The sequence below is a fragment of the Camelus dromedarius genome, chromosome 2 (genome assembly GCF_036321535.1).
Source record: "Camelus dromedarius isolate mCamDro1 chromosome 2, mCamDro1.pat, whole genome shotgun sequence".
Lineage (NCBI taxonomy): Eukaryota > Metazoa > Chordata > Mammalia > Artiodactyla > Camelidae > Camelus > Camelus dromedarius.
This window is the reverse complement of record NC_087437.1, coordinates 41123587-41139399: the sequence shown is the minus strand read 5'-3', so window position 1 is coordinate 41139399 and position 15813 is coordinate 41123587. Positions and strand designations below refer to the sequence as shown.

The 15813-nt window shown below is 40.3% G+C and overlaps 1 protein-coding gene across 8 annotated transcripts in view; it reads left to right on the top strand.

Annotated features, from left to right (window-relative positions):
• Positions 1–15813, top strand: part of TNIK (TRAF2 and NCK interacting kinase) — a 362919-nt gene that overhangs the window by 311076 nt on the left and 36030 nt on the right. For 5 of the 8 annotated variants that reach the window (XM_031451107.2, XM_010976292.3, XM_010976289.3 and 2 more), the window contains 4 exons: positions 316–479; positions 2714–2811; positions 3672–3695; positions 9312–9496. In XM_031451107.2, coding sequence (XP_031306967.1) covers positions 316–479; positions 2714–2811; positions 3672–3695; positions 9312–9496 — 471 coding nt within the window. The remainder of the gene's footprint in view (positions 1–315; positions 480–2713; positions 2812–3671; positions 3696–9311; positions 9497–15813) is intronic. The other 3 variants (XM_010976290.3, XM_010976295.3, XM_010976297.3) reach the window with 1 other exon arrangement.

Below are 15813 nucleotides of genomic sequence, written 5' to 3'. Positions count from 1 at the left end.
CTTTGCTTCCTGATTTTTAGCTTTTAATATTTTCAAGTATTTTCCAGTAAGCACAGGAACAGGGGTTTAAAGAAACCTCCTTTGAAGAGCCACCATTTCAGAACTAATGCATTTGGTGTGATGACCCAAGAGTTGGGTCAAGAGTTCCTGCCGTTCTGATTCAGAATCCACAGAGGATGGCATGATTGTTATCACCATTGACCCCTTTAATGCATGGTCGCATAAGCACTCTCTTTACCCCTTTGCACTGGGGATGGGACTGGAGGACGTATGTGTCCTTGAGAGTGTAGTCACTGTGCTCTGCTATCTGTGCAGTAACCCCGATCTTCGGAGAACCGAGCCCATCTTGGAGAGCCCCTTGCAGAGGACCAGCAGTGGCAGTTCCTCCAGCTCCAGCACCCCGAGCTCCCAGCCCAGCTCCCAAGGAGGCTCTCAGCCAGGATCACAAGCAGGATCTAGTGAACGGACCAGAGTTCGAGGTAAGCTTTCCCCTACCTTTCCAGGACAGCATTCCCTGAGGAGGAGAGCCATGGACAGGGAATCGGATGACTTCCTGACTTCTGTGACTTCTGGTCCTGGTGTGACCACTGCTGTGTGAGGCTAAAAAGCCACTTAACTGCTCTCAGCTTCAGCTCCATAGGAGAGTGGACCACTATCCCCAGTTGTATGTGTGACATCAGTGTGAACTACACCCTTTCTCATTGCAGATACCAGTGTTTTCCAGAAAGATCACAGATTATTGGTCTTATTTGAAAATATAATCATCAGTCACCAGAATTTCCATTTTTATTTGATTGCCTGGTTAGAGTTTCGTGAACCCCCAAGTATCTTCTTCCCCTTGTGTCAATAGTCGCTTTTCGTATTCCGAACATAATTCATAGTACCAGGTATTTCTCAAAGTGAATTCAGTAAAGGCTAATGTAGAATAAATATACATTTGAGAGAAGATATAGTCTTTGACTCAGAAAATATATTTGACTCTCCTGGGTACTCCTATTAGAGAGGTAAAAATTAGCTTTTCTGACCATTTAATTCAAGTCATTCTTCATTGTTTAGTTTTCATTAATGAGGAAGCTGTGAAAAATATTAATATGGCCAGCTAATTATACATGATAACCTATTGTTTCTAGCTAATCAAACTGTGCTCTTCCTGAATAACCTTCTTCAGAAGGTAATTTTGCTTCCAAGTAATAAAGACCAGGACTTTTTAAAGTGCAGTTTGGAAAACACTTGTAAATTACTCTGCCTAGTGAAAACCACCAATTCTTTATTCTTTTTTAGCCTCTTCATTAGACGCAATCATGGTTTAGCTTCTAATATCTTTTTAAGATTTTAAATAAGTAAACTCACTGTATGTCCATTTTGAAAAGGTAGACGTCAGATGTGCAATGCTTGTGTCTCTGGAGGAGATGTGGACTGGCCTGCGGCTGCCCCAGATGCATTCTTCTGCCATCAGTGGCACAGTCCAGAGCTGTGTGTACTTTTGTGGCCTTGATCCAGATGCGAACTTCCTTACTTCAGAAAACTGCCATTCCTTTACCTTCTTTCTATTCGTAAGCAACTAAATATGCTTAGTTAGAGCCAATGCTAAAGAAAACCAAGCTTAGGCGTATCATTTTAATTCTGATTTTTAACTGAGGCTTAATTTTTATCTTCTGTCCTTTGGCCTCTAGTTCTTCTGGGTTAAAAGCACTCCTATATCCCTGGTGTGTCCCTGCCCAGGAAAGATCACCTTAAAACCAAACGAAAGAATCTCTCCCACCGTAGATTGCTTCTTCTCTACCTTTGAGCTCATAACTGGGAAGGATGCTCCTTACTCCGCAGCTATTAGGGAGCCCTCCCTCAACCCTTGCTCTGTAACTCTACCTTAGGGCCCTTCCCTTTAATCACCAACACGGCCCCCTACCCCCACCTCAGTCTTTCTTCCTTAAAGAACCCAGACAACCTCCCCGCCTTCCTCCTCCCATTTAAAAACCATTCCTCCAAATAAAATAAGTTTCTATTTTTGCCCATATTTCATCAAAAGAACTTCTGGTGGTTAAGTGGGAAAAGAAGAAACCAATCATAGAATGTCAACTTAGAGTCTGGCTAAGCACCATCACTGAGACTAGCTAGGACTTTGAGAAATCAGACAGAATCCCAGCTCTGCCCATATTTTCAGTGTGACCTTACGCCAGTTGTGTCATCGCTGTAAGTCTGTGTTCAGCTGTGAGGTAGGAAAGTGCCTCATCATTTAGTTGGAGGGAGGATTCAGTGACACAACTGACATAGAAAGCATCGGAGGGAGAGTATAGCTCAGTGATGGAGTGCATGCTCAGCGTGCAGGAGGTCCTGGATTTCATCCCCAGTACCTCCATTAAAAAATAAATAAACCTACCTACCTCCCCCCACTAAAAACATAAATAAATAAGACATAGAAAACATTTAGCATTAAGCATTAAACCTGACACACAGTTAGTGCTCAGTAGATGGTGGTACTTGCTAGCTTTTCTTATTATTACCAGTGACTTCCAGCTTCCAAGTCTAAATGTGTTTGCCTGACTTTGTTCGCCTGAACATTTACTATTTTTTCATGCTTCTGCTTGAGAATTTGCCTAAGTGAATGACGTGTCTGCTGAGTAATCCCGGAGGATGACTCACCACAGAACTCCAGAATCGAGCCAGCGCTTTCTGACGGTCATTATCTTTCTTGGCCCTCTGTTTTGTCCTCTAGCCAACAGTAAATCCGAAGGATCACCTGTGCTCCCCCATGAGCCTTCCAAGGTGAAACCAGAAGAATCCAGGGACATTACCCGGCCTAGTCGACCAGCTGTGAGTGCTTTTCTTTCAGAGTTTTGAACTTTTTTAATATATACCTGAGAACCCACAGAATAAAGTAGTTGGGATACACTCATGACTGTGGAACAAAAATTGTTGAGATTAATAAGAAGGGATGCCAAGAGCATCCAGAAGGAAGTCATACCTGATTAAGAAAGAACTGAACAGATCTCGGATTGCTTCCCTGCCTGTGGATATTTTGCTGATCATTAGCACTACGTTAGGGAATAAAACAGGAAAAGAAATAACTCATGTTATTCTGTACTTTCTACTCAGCAACTTTGGCAAAAAGATGTTGAAACTAGCAGTTAAGGAGATTTGGGCACTTTCTATGGGTTTCCCTTATCTATTCTAGCCTCTCCCCCACATTATTTTCCATATGAATTAATATTGCAGTTTGTCTGCTGCTCAGGGACTATATTTTCTGGACCAAAACTTGATAAGCGTGGTCTGAGAGGGGACCTGGCAACTTGAAATCTAGCTTCGTTGCTGTACACGACAGATCCCAAATAGCCTTAAAGAAAGAAATAAGAGCGTGGAGGCTAAAATTTCAAAGTTGGAAGTTAATGTGGAATGAGTTACTATCCATTTGTCTTATTTAAAGTTTCCAAGAATCATTTCTTTGAAATGAATGTGATGTTTTGGTTTGCTCTATTTTTTTTAACATGTTGAAGTAAGGAAGCACAGCGAGGGTGACGATGAAGGGAACCTGCAGTGTTCTGTTGAGTTCTTCTGGCCCTTTGGCGTTCACCGGTTGTTTACTAACAATTCCCATTTTGTGTCTAACCTGCTGCCTTTCTTCTGGCGTCTCCCTCTCCTGTGGACTCTTCTGGATTGGGTTCCTCTTATCTCAGAGCTATAAGAAAGCTATAGATGAGGTTAGTATTACCTTTACTCGGTCATGCTTTCACAAGATGTAAATATAAAACTGACTTCCTGGTGTTGATATTCAGAATGGTGGCCAACTGGATCACAGACTAAGCTCATTCCTTTGGGTGATCTGCTGGGAGGAGAGCCCCTTCAGCAGAAGCCAGCCTGAGACCCTCAGACACCCGCCTAAAGCTCCAGAGACCGTCTTTCTAAGCCAAAATGTCACTTTTCCAATGTTACAGCCTGGCTAAAGCTAAGCCTCGGTGCTTTGTTATTGGCACGGTTTCTCCTTCTAGCATCTTCAGTAGCAAAGCCTGAGATCTTAACCTGCACTCGCCAGCCTTGCTACAGGATGGCGGTTTTACTCACAAAGAGACATCATTCTAGGGCAGTCCAAATTTATAGTGTGTGATTTGTGAACAAGGAGTTACCGAGTATTGTTAGATTAATTTTGTGGGACATTAACTACAGCAGCAGCAGCAACATCGACTTTATAGTTAATGCATCCTAGCAAGTTAAGTAACTCTATTTCCTTATCTGCGGAGACATTTTTCCATTAGAACAATATATGGCTTTGCCGATCTTAGGCAGCTTGCTAAGAAGGATGACTGCCTTACTGCTCCTTGTCAGACCTGCATGAATACAGCATAGTGGGGTTGTTTTCGAAGAGACAGGCCTTCTGCAAAGAGTCCTAACTGCATGGAATCTGAAGACTTACCATTATGGCTTTTAGGCTGTAGCTCTGCTGAGCGCCATTTGTGTGAAATGATACAGAAAAAGCGCTGGCTTTGGGGTCAACAGGCTGCTTTCAGATTCTGGCTCCCCCACTAAATCACTGGTGTGACCGGTCCCACAACCTCTCTGGGCCTCAGTTTCCTCCTGTATGAAACAGGGATAAAAACACCTGCCTTGCCTCGCTCACCAGGTTGTGTAGGATCACTCAAGGTCATGTGTGCAACAGCATTTTCTGACGTGTGAAGTGCTGCATGAAGCCAGGGCCTGGGGCACGACGCTCTTTCGGCAAGTGGGAGAAGCATGTTTCTGTGTGTGATCCTTACAAAAAGCCTCACTTTTTTAGAATTATGATTGCCTCACTCTTCAGAGTGATTTAGAAGGTTATTATCATAGTTAAAGGATTATTGCTCCTAAAAGAATGAGACTCTCCATATCTGCAGTGTGTGGATGGCGTTTATAGAAAGAACAAAGGGAAATGTTTTTAATTGCTCTGTGCTACAGCCTTGCCCCTTCTCCTCATAATAGTGAGAAGGACAGGGATTATCACAACTTTTATCAGTTTTCTTCCAAACACTTCTGGTACTAAGGTTGCCGATAAAATGGTTGTGTGTGTGCACAACTCACAGGAGATCTCATGAGTCCAGAAATTAGCTTGGAGGTGGCTATCATGAGGGAATAGGCTCTCATGGATTTCATCTGGTTAACCCAGGATAAAAAGGCTCTTAAAAATTGCCTTATTTATTTATTTTGGAATACTCCTGCACACTGGATAGAGCCCAGAGGTACAAGCAACTGAGGGAGTGCAAGCTGTGCACCAACATCTCTGGAGCCATGTATGATGGGAGAAAGCCCTCCAGCTGGTTCTTATAACCCTACCCCTTGAGTATCACTGGTCTGAACCACTGAAAATACAAGATTCCTTGGTTCTACCTAATGCAGTGGTCCTCCACCAGGGATGATTATCCTGCCACCCCTCACCTCCCCTAAGGGGACATTTGGCAAAGTCTGGAGTCAGTTTGGGTTGTCACAGCTTGGAGGTGGGAGGCAGTCTACTGGCATCTTGTGCATAGAGCAGAGAGATGCGGCTAAACATCCTACAATGCCCAGGAAGGCAACCTACGCTGGAGGATTATCCGGCCGCAAATGTCAAGAGTGCCACAGTCGGAAAACCTTGACCTAAATCTTTCTCCCGTCTCCATTCCTAGGTTTTGATATGGCTTTCCTCTCCAGTGAGTGATATGCCATTTGGATAACCCGAGATTGAAATGAAAAGTCTTAAAATGCTTAAAAAAAAAAAAACCCAAAACCCTGTTGCTTGCTATTGCTAATTTAATGGTTTGATTTTTGGTAGAAGTCAGTCTGGGGGAGTGTGCATTCATCTGGCAGTCCTGCCTAATGGACTGTGAGGTTGTGCAGCGCAGTCTGTGGTTGTTTCATACAGCCTTCCAAAATAAATTTTCTTTTTACTTTAGCATAATGAAATAGATGTCATGAAGATTAGATATATAAGCAAACACTGGCTTTATCACCATTTTATCATTGGTGTGTAGGAATCTGACAAATTCCAGCACATATCCATAGACTGGACGGAACTGGAATGATAACTTAGTGGTCCAGACCCTTTTCATTACGGTTGAAGATAATGACATCAAGTGACTTCTCCCTGTCATATCTTTAGATTTCCTAAAAAGGAAATAAATTACTTTAATATGTAAAGAAAAGACCAACTTAAAATTTTTTAACTATTATTTTAATAGTTTAAAAAATTGAAGTAAAATTTGAATAAACTATATTGTTTTTTAAAAGATACCTAAAAGAGTACTTCTTAAAATAAAAGTATGCCTAACTGTCAGATTAAACAAGCTTTACTGAAAGAAAAATTATGTCAAGTTGATTATAAAAAGTGCTACATCAAAGAAACGTTTGGGTAAGAGCCCCTTCACCACCTTCACATTTACTATGTAGTCAAAAAAATCTTACCCTTTTGCCGTATTTCTTTTTCAGTTATACATTCTCAAATATTCTCATGGTAAATAGTGATTTTTTTAATGCTTTTTAGCTCCAGGCTTGAGACAGCCAAGCAATAAATTATTGTAAAAACTCATTATATGGAGAAAATTGGTATTGTCAGAAAACAATGTATGAAAATGGATCTGAACCCAATGGTGTCAGTTTTAGATTGTGTCTGTTTTCTATAACTTTGCTATTGTAAGTTTTTCCGGAGTGGATGGATAAGTAACAAACTTCAGCTAAACACACAGACTATTGGCAAAGGAAGATTTATTTTCTTTGGCTGGGGTTAGTTTGGAGTTACTGTTACCTTGGGATTTTCATATATGTCTCACCTTCCAGGCTGTTACCAATTAAACTTAAAAGGAATTTGCAATTATTTCTAAAGTTTGAGGAAGGAAACCTTTTTAATAACACAGAAACAAATAAAAAAAAACTTTCTAATTAAAAGTGAAATTATAAAGCAAGTCAAAGCTTTAAAGTATTCATAAATACAGTGTTTGGGGAAAATTAGGTCATTTTAACAAGTGAGATTTTCTTTAAATCAATGGGCTTTGGACCAGCTAAATATTTCTAAATAGTTCTGATTTTTTTTAAATCTTCTTTGTCTTGTTTTGAAATGTCAGAGATAAGGAAAACCAATCCATGGGGAAAATGTATTATTAATTTAAATAAATCATAGCTAATATTATATTTTACTCAGAATTATTGACATTGGAAATAAACTCGTTTAAACCATATTCTCTCTTTAAATTATAATAAAATGCATTATTAATGACAAGTTACATTTTAAATGCTAATCATATTCTTTGATAAGACATAACATGGTCCTAACATAGGAAGGAAAAATACAAAATAAATTTATCTAACTTTTCATTATTTTATTGGTTTGGAGGATTATAAAGGCCTTTTATGTTCATTGCCTTAACAAATGTCTAAACTGTGTTTTCCCAGTGTGTTCAAGTATAACAGACCTTTCATTTTCTCCTCAATTTGGTAAAGATAAACACTGGTATTTGTCAAGAGGAAAGAAGAAGTAAAAAGCTGAAATCTGAATGTTAGCTTTTCTTGTTTTAGCCCATTGCCAAAGAGACTAGAAATAAATTTGCATAAAGTTCTCTGTGGTAACTTCCCCCCCTTTGAAAGGTATCATTATATTTAATCTTCTCTGAATCTTTTAAATACAGTTCTATTTTCATTTCCAGAGATGGGATGAATATACCCACCGAGGTTGAGGCCACGCGTGTGTGCATGAGTGTGAGAGCCCAGCAAGCGTGTTTGGGTGGAAAATGCACAATCTGAATTTTCAGAAGTTTCCCTTTTCCAGGGGCTTCCATTCACATGACTACAGAACCAATTTGAACGTCATAATTGCTTTCCCTTTGATTTGTATGAAATTAGAAAGAAATGACTCCTTCACTTAACACTTTGAACTTCCTAAATTTCTAGACCAAACAAAACACCTGAAGCATTTCCTGTCCCTAGCTTTAACCAGCCTAGCAGTGCCTGACATAGACAACAGTAAAGAAACAAGATGATCTGTTGTGTCCTCAAGATAAAATTATAGTTGTAGTTTAGTCACACACATTGATCACCATTTTTCTTCTAACCAAGCAGGACAGATTGTCAAGTGTCGTTTAGATCAGCTAGATTGCTCTAACCTCACATCAGGTGAATTGGACAAATATATTTCTGCGTTGAAATAAAGAGAGAATATGGCCATAAGAAAACTGTGAGATTTAGTATCTTCAAATGAGTTTCTTTCTCCCTAATCCCCTGTCTCTCACTGAATGCTCTGATTCCCACATGGGTCACTAATATAGGGAGAAATGGTAAGACTGACATCGAATTGCTTTTTCTCCATTTGCATGCTGTGTGCCAAGGGCAGTTTAACCCATGCAAATTAGAGCTGCCATGCTTTTGCAGAACTGCTTCCCTCTGCATTGCTCTGAAAGCATGTGAAATCGAAGGTAGTCAGATCCTGAGCACACTGCCTGCCATGTGCCTGGTGATTAAATACCACGTCATCACATCCATAGGCTAAAGGTTTCATCATACTCATGGAAAACGGAAAATTGACCTCTTCCTTTCGGTGTTTGCACATTCATTTCAGTATTCTTCGCCAGGGTTTCTGCCAGGTGACTGCGGTCTGAAACAAAAGAAAACAAAACACCTATCATTCTGGAAGAGAACTCTTTTTTTGTTTGTTCGTTTTATTGTCTTTTTTGTTTGTTTTAATTTGTTGTTGTTCCTCTTGATTAACTCAGCTCTGTGGCTATAAATTCCAGTGGCACTGGGCTTTGGGGTGGGCCATTATTTGATGTGGTGCCTCTGCTCTCCAGGGAATGATGACACACCAAGTGAGTCATTGTGGTAGCTGGAACCTTGGGAGTTGCTCCGTTCTGTGACTGATGCTAGAATTTGGTATGGGGCAATCACAAGAGGGGAAAGGCCATGCCTGTGGCTTGGGCAGGAGTCCCAAAATACTGGGGAACAATTTCTAATCCTGTGTATTTTCCCATTAACTCAGAGGGTTGGTGACCAACTTCACCTTCCCAAAATAAAACGAGAAGGCAATGTTTGTATATATGTGTACACACACAATGCACATACACATATATACACGTGCAGATTCAGAACTGAACAGTCTCAGTCTAGCAACTGGTTTTGAACAACGTTTTAATTTATTTCATCTTTCTTTTCTAGTTTCTCCGTGCTACAAACATCATTTTCTTGGTTTCATGCAGTAACTCTGTCTGTAACAGTTCTATATAGAGCTTTTCCTTCTTGTTGCTTAAGCTGGAGCACTGACTTGCTGAGAGATGCTGGTTTGGTTGTATCTACGCTTCATATCTGCTGGGCAAACTTCTCTCTTGTAGGATCTGACGGCATTAGCCAAAGAATTAAGAGAACTTCGGATTGAAGAAACCAACCGCCCGCTGAAGAAGGTGACGGATTACTCCTCCTCAAGTGAGGAGTCGGAAAGTAGCGACGAAGAGGAGGAAGATGGGGAGAGCGAGGCCCAGGACGGGACGGTGGCTGTCAGCGACATACCCCGGCTGATGTAAGAGGCTGGCTTTCTACTTTGGGGCCAGGAGGGGCTAGGTCTCCAAAACGAAAGGACAGGAGGTGTGAACTAAACATAGATGGTGTATGTGTCTCTGGCAGGATCGGTTGACTTTGGGGATTCGTGTTTTTATTACAGCATCTATAGCCAGCTCCCTCCCTGGACACAGTCACTTAGAACAGGTAGCATTTCTACAACCGCATGTGCTTTATCTAGACTGTTGCTGGGTTGACTGTCCTGCTGGTGACAATTTCTTGATTCTTGTCATCCCAGGGCAGATGGATAGTGACAGCCACACTGTTGTCACATGCCTGTCCCCCCAGAACTGAAAGAGTGAGATCACAGGCAGTGGCACTTAGGGGTTAAAGTGGACAGCGTGAGACCTCTAGCTCACCATCCCCACCGCCACTCAGGAGGAATGCCCGAGGCAGCGTGGGTTAGCATCCCAGCAGAAGAATCAGGAGTTGAACAAACCTGCAGAGAAACTTCTGAGTGTTTGACTTAAATACGTCCCTATTAAGATTTTCTACTTCATCGTCTCCATTCTCCCTTTCATGTGATCCTTTTTGCTGCGGCCTGTGACTTCACCACAGACATCCCATCTGTCTCTTTGCAGTCTTCTTTTTTTAGGTATTTATACCTGTATTTATAGCTACCTGTCTTTCCCTTCGTATCTGCAGCCTTTATGTCATCTCTTTTTTAAAAAAAAAAATGAGGAGTCTCACTTTTTCTTCTTCTCATCATCTGGATCCTATAAAAGAACCTCTCCTCTTCCCCTATTGCTTCCCCAATTCAAACATACTCATACAATCACACTCATATGCATCTCTTATTTCCTCCCCTAAATAAACATAAGGTTCCCTTGCCCTGGTTTGCTCTCACTTGGATAACAAGTGATGCTAACTTTTCTAGCTTCACTCCTCCTTCACTTCCATTTCTTTGGTTCAGCTACTACTGTCGGTCATTACACCACATTTACTCCCTGTAGAGAAGGTGCCATTTCAGGCCACAGATTACTGTTTTGTCCAGCAGAGATTGGAAAGACAGGACCGGCCAGTCTGCAGGAAATGTCATCCATTGATTAACAATCGCTCAGACAAGCAATTCTGAGAGGCAAATCCAATTATCATAACTGAAAATCCATATACTTGTTATTTTATTGCTGATTACCCAGATATTGACAACCATAAATATGCTAAAATATGACATTTTGAAACAAAATGCATTAAGTTGCTTTTTTTTAATAGCAAATAAAATTGTTCTAGAGGCAAAATCACTAATCCAGAACATTCCTGCAGAATATACTGGTCCTTTCAGTTTTTGTCATGACTCAACATTGGTTAATTCTTCTAACAGATGTTTTAAATTCCCTTTAAGCACTGAACATACAACTATGAGGATGAGGGTGGATTATGAATTCAAAAGATTGGTAAGACTTGCACTGTGTTTTAGACCCCATACTGAGGGCTTTGAGCCATTCAAGAAGTGTGTACATGAATTCCACCTTCCAAAAGTTTACATTCTAGTTGGAGAGAGACAAAATTATATATGGAAAATTTCAGAGTAATATAAATAGTTGGAAGAATAGCCAAAGACGACCTTGGAAGAGATGTGCATTTGATTTTTAAGCCTCCTGTCATGTTTTGCAAGGCTCTTAGTGATATTCATCCTTGTATCTCTAAAGGCAAGTCCTCTCTTCCTCCAGTACAGAAACACCCACCTTCCTAAAATTGCCTAAATATACCATGCTGTGCTTCCTTTCTGCTGTCTGGCACTCTGCTGTCTGGCACTCGCCTGTCCCTTTAGAAATCACCTCCTCACAGCCCAGCCTGCACAGATAGACGCCCCCCCACCTTCCATGCTGCACTGAATCTCCTGTGTATTCCCACCATTTCCAGGAGTGCCTTGAATCTGGTTATTTATTACAAGTTGTCTCCCTCTCTGGGCTGTGAGATCCTTGGGGTTGAGGATTGTGCCTTATTCTCTCTACTCTTAACACTTTGCATGTTGTCTGGTATACAGTTGATCTTCAGTGACTCTGATTTACATTTAGCTGCACTGAACTGAAATTGCAAATCCTGGCTTCAAGGAGTTTATAGCCTAATCCAGGGAAAGACATGGACACGAGTAACTGTCATCAGGGTAGAAAGGAACACGGAGTCATGTTAGACTCCCAGGCGGGTAGAGTGGAAGGAAATGCATGGAAGGTTAAGTTTGGTGGGGATGGGGATGTAGGGGCTGTGAGGGGGGAAGTCAGTCTTGAAACTAGACCAAGAAGTGCATTTATCACGCAGCCACTGGGGAACCACTGAAGGTCTCGAGTTACGGAGTGACATGATCAGTGCTATGTCTGAAAGAAATCATTTCAGCAAGACGATTTGGAAGAACAGACTAGATACTGGTAAAGGAATTCAAAGGAGCTGTTGCTGTAATCCTGAGAAATAATAAATGGGCTACACTGAATTCTTAAAGTAGAGGCAAAACTTGACGTGGCTCTTAAAAAATTCTCAAATTTTAGACAGGTTGACATGATTATCCATTAAAAAGCACTTGAAATATTTAATTATATATGAAACATACTCAGTGAAAAAACAGGATACAAATGTGTGTGCATATGTTTATTCCAACTTGGTAAATTATGCATTTTTGTGAATATAAAATATATACATTCTTTTCTGCTACAGCATGGTAGTTATATACCTAAGAATTGTTTCTTTAGGAATAGGATATTTCTGAGTTAGGCTGCTTCTTACAGACATTTTTACCACTTGTATTTTCTACTGTGAAAATAAACCTTTGCTTTTTGTGCTATATATTTTTGGAGAAAAAAATACAAATATACTGCAACACAGTTCACTACCGTGAAGTGTATACAAAAGAGCTTTTCAGAAATGGAGCCCAGTCGTTCAGACAAACAGCTGTAGATCCTGATGTGCAAAACAACAACCTCTGCTGCGTACAGTGCTGGCTTCATCTTTGTAGTATAAAGTATAATCTATGAGAGTGCACGTAACTAAGACTGTATTCTATCACTAACCAACTGCACTGACTTCCTGATGCCTTCTGCATAGAAAAATAATGAGTGAAGGAAAATTACAGTAGTGGTTGCCTCTGAATTACACAGCTATAAGGGATTTTTATTTTATGTATAGCCCCAATTTTTTGATGAGCATGCACTATTTTTACAATCAGGAAAAATAAATGCTTTATATAGAATAGGAGGGAATGAAAGGCACTTAAGCTGATTTGCTTCAGACCAAGCAAGCCGGAGAGGCAGCCTTTTGTATCAGTATCTTCCCTCAAGTATGCTTCAGGGCAGTACGTGTGAGGCACAGTTTTGATCATTAGGACCATCTTTTGCTATCATTGTCACTGAATTTTGTACAGTCTCGTAAAATGCAGTCTGGGCGATGAAAGCCATGGTTCTGACCCTGTTACCCACCTGGGCCGTTGTCACACTCCCCTTGCCCGCAGTCCTCTCTGCGGTCCTGTCCACGGTGCGGGCTCTGGCCGTGCTGTATCCCTTGTGCCCTACAACTCTTTTCATTCCTGGGGCCCACGAGGACCCCAGCATGTGCTCCAGCCAAACTGACCCACTCATCATTCTTTACAAATGCCTTGCACTTTTCCAATTTTGTGCCTTTTCTTGGAGTGACCTCTCCCTCTGTCCCACATTCTTACATCCTACCTTGGATTTGAGTATTTCTGTTATGCTTTTATGCTCTTCCAGATGCTAACCTCTTTAGTTTCAGGAACTGTGTCTTCTTCAGCTGTTATATCTGCTACCCAGTGCCAAATCAAGGGCCTTTCACGTGGCAGGTGTTCAATAAATGTGTATTGAATTGAATTAAATCAATACCTGCAGGAATACTTTTTGACAAATCCAATTAGAGGAAATTATTGTTCTAAACATGTGGACTAATTACAGTAAATTTTCTGTAGTTTTCCTTCTAATTAGTTGATGTGATTTATTTTTACAGCCTTTATAAAACTTCAAACAATTAATTTTCCTACCCAGACTCTATAGCCAAAAAATAATTTTTAGAACAAAGGATTATTTTACCTATAAAATGTTAAAGTGTTTTTAGCTTTATTGTCTTTAAATCATTGCCCTTTAAATTCTTTCATTATTAATCAACTTTATTTTTTATTTTTAAAATTTTTTTTCAAGAACTTAAAGTGAGGATTTATTAAATAATAGTACACTCTCAAGGAGAGAGTGGGCAGACTCAGGTGAGTAACTGCCTAAACTTTACTTTTTGGAACAGTTTTCGATTTACTGAAAAATTGTGCAGATAGTACAGAGAGTTCCCATGTTACTCCCCCACCTCACCCCACCGCTGCACACAGTTTTCCCTGTTATTAACACTGTACATTAGTATGTACATATGTTATAACTAATGAACCAATATCGATACACCTTACTGAAGTCCAAAGTTTATTCAGATTTCCTTAGTTTTTACCTAATGTCCTTTTTCTGTTCCAGATCCCGTTCAGGATACCACATTACTTTTAGTTATTTCATTGTCATGTCTCCTTAGACTCCTCTTGGCTGTGGGTTTCTCAGACTTCCCTTGTTTTTGATCAAGTTGGCAGTTTTAAAGAGTCCTGATTAGGTATACTATAGAATACCCCTCTAGTGGAATGTATCTGATGTTAGTCTCATGATTAGACTAGGGCTACTGTTTGGGGGAGGAAGGTCACAGAGTTTGCATGTCATTTTTATCACATTGTATCAATGGTATATACTATCAACATGACTTACGACTGTTGACATTGACTTTGAGCATCTGGCTGAAGTAGTGGTTTCTCTGCTGTGAAGTAACTACCCCCCAACCCCCTTTTCCATATGTGCTCTTTGGAAAGAAGCCGCTGTGCACAGCTCCCACTTAAGGAGTGGGGAGTTGTGTTCACCCTTCTTGGGGCAGAGTAGCTACATAATTTATGTGGAATTCTTCTGTACGGGAGACTTGTCTCTTCTCCTGCATTTATTAATTTATTCACACTTTTATTTATATCAGTGTAGATTCATGGGTATTTATTTAGAACTTTGGATAACAACCGAATACTTTATTTTGTGGCTCAAGTTGTCCCAGCTTTAACTGTTGGAAGCTCTTGTGTCCCTTTGACTGACATCCTCCATCAAGCTCTTCCTCACTTTCTGACACTATCAGATGCTGCAGGTTCATCCTGTGTATTTCCCACTCCAGTCCTGGAATCAACAATGTCTCCAAGGAGTCCTGATTCCTTGTTATTAAACAATAATATTAGAAGATTTGGGCACTAGGTATGCTCATTGCTACTGGAATTGAATTTCTTTAAGGCCGTCTCAGCTGACAGAACAAGGAGATATATGTGTGTATATTAACCCATGTATGCACACATATTTATAAACATTTCTGTATGTAGCCATCTGTGTCTATAGTAAGCTAAAGATGAGTTCAGCCAGATTTCCTCAGCTGATGTATTACCACGCAGATCATTCTAGCACCCTTCCCTTCCTTGTCTGTAAATCCTCAGCCCAACAGTAAGAAACCTGGCTCTCTCAATCTACCAACCATTTACTTAATTGTCTACTTCCAGTGTATACAAATAGCAGTATCACAATGGTTAATCTGTACCCCCGTGGGAAAAAAACTTTATCAACCAGAGTATAGTGCTTATGTGCAGTTTCTTTTGCCTTTAATTGTATAGACTCCATTTGTTTCCACAGTTACTTAGGTCAACATCTTGTGCCCCACCCCGCTCATGGAAATACGTTTTTAATACATTTGTAATACAGTTAGATTCTCTTGTCACAGTCTACATTCTTTCCTGGGATCTTCTAAGCTCCTAAATGATTTTGTTTAATTTGCATACTTTAAGGGTCACTCTTTGTACTATAAAATTCTATGACATATGTGAACAGATTTTTTTGTTGTTATCCTATTATAACAACATTGTTTTGGCACATTCTATACAGAAAAGAGAACTCAATGCCAGAGTCACTTTTTAAATTTTAAAAAGGTGAAACTCAACATTAGTTATTCAGGACATTTTAAATATGCTAATAATTATCCTCTTAAATGATTGCTCATCAATTCGTAGAAGAGCTATATTTTGACAATAAACTTGAATGAAATCTTACTAGAGCCATTAAACAAAGACTTTGGCCCAAGACCTTCAATGATTGATTAAACATTTACTGGATGCTGCCTGCATGCTAGCAGGCACAGTGCTTGGCACTGAAGAAACCGACAGTAATAAGGCCTGAAATTGCAGGGACATGCGTCAAGCGCGTTGGCAGAGATGTGCAGAGGGTAACGTGGAAGCAG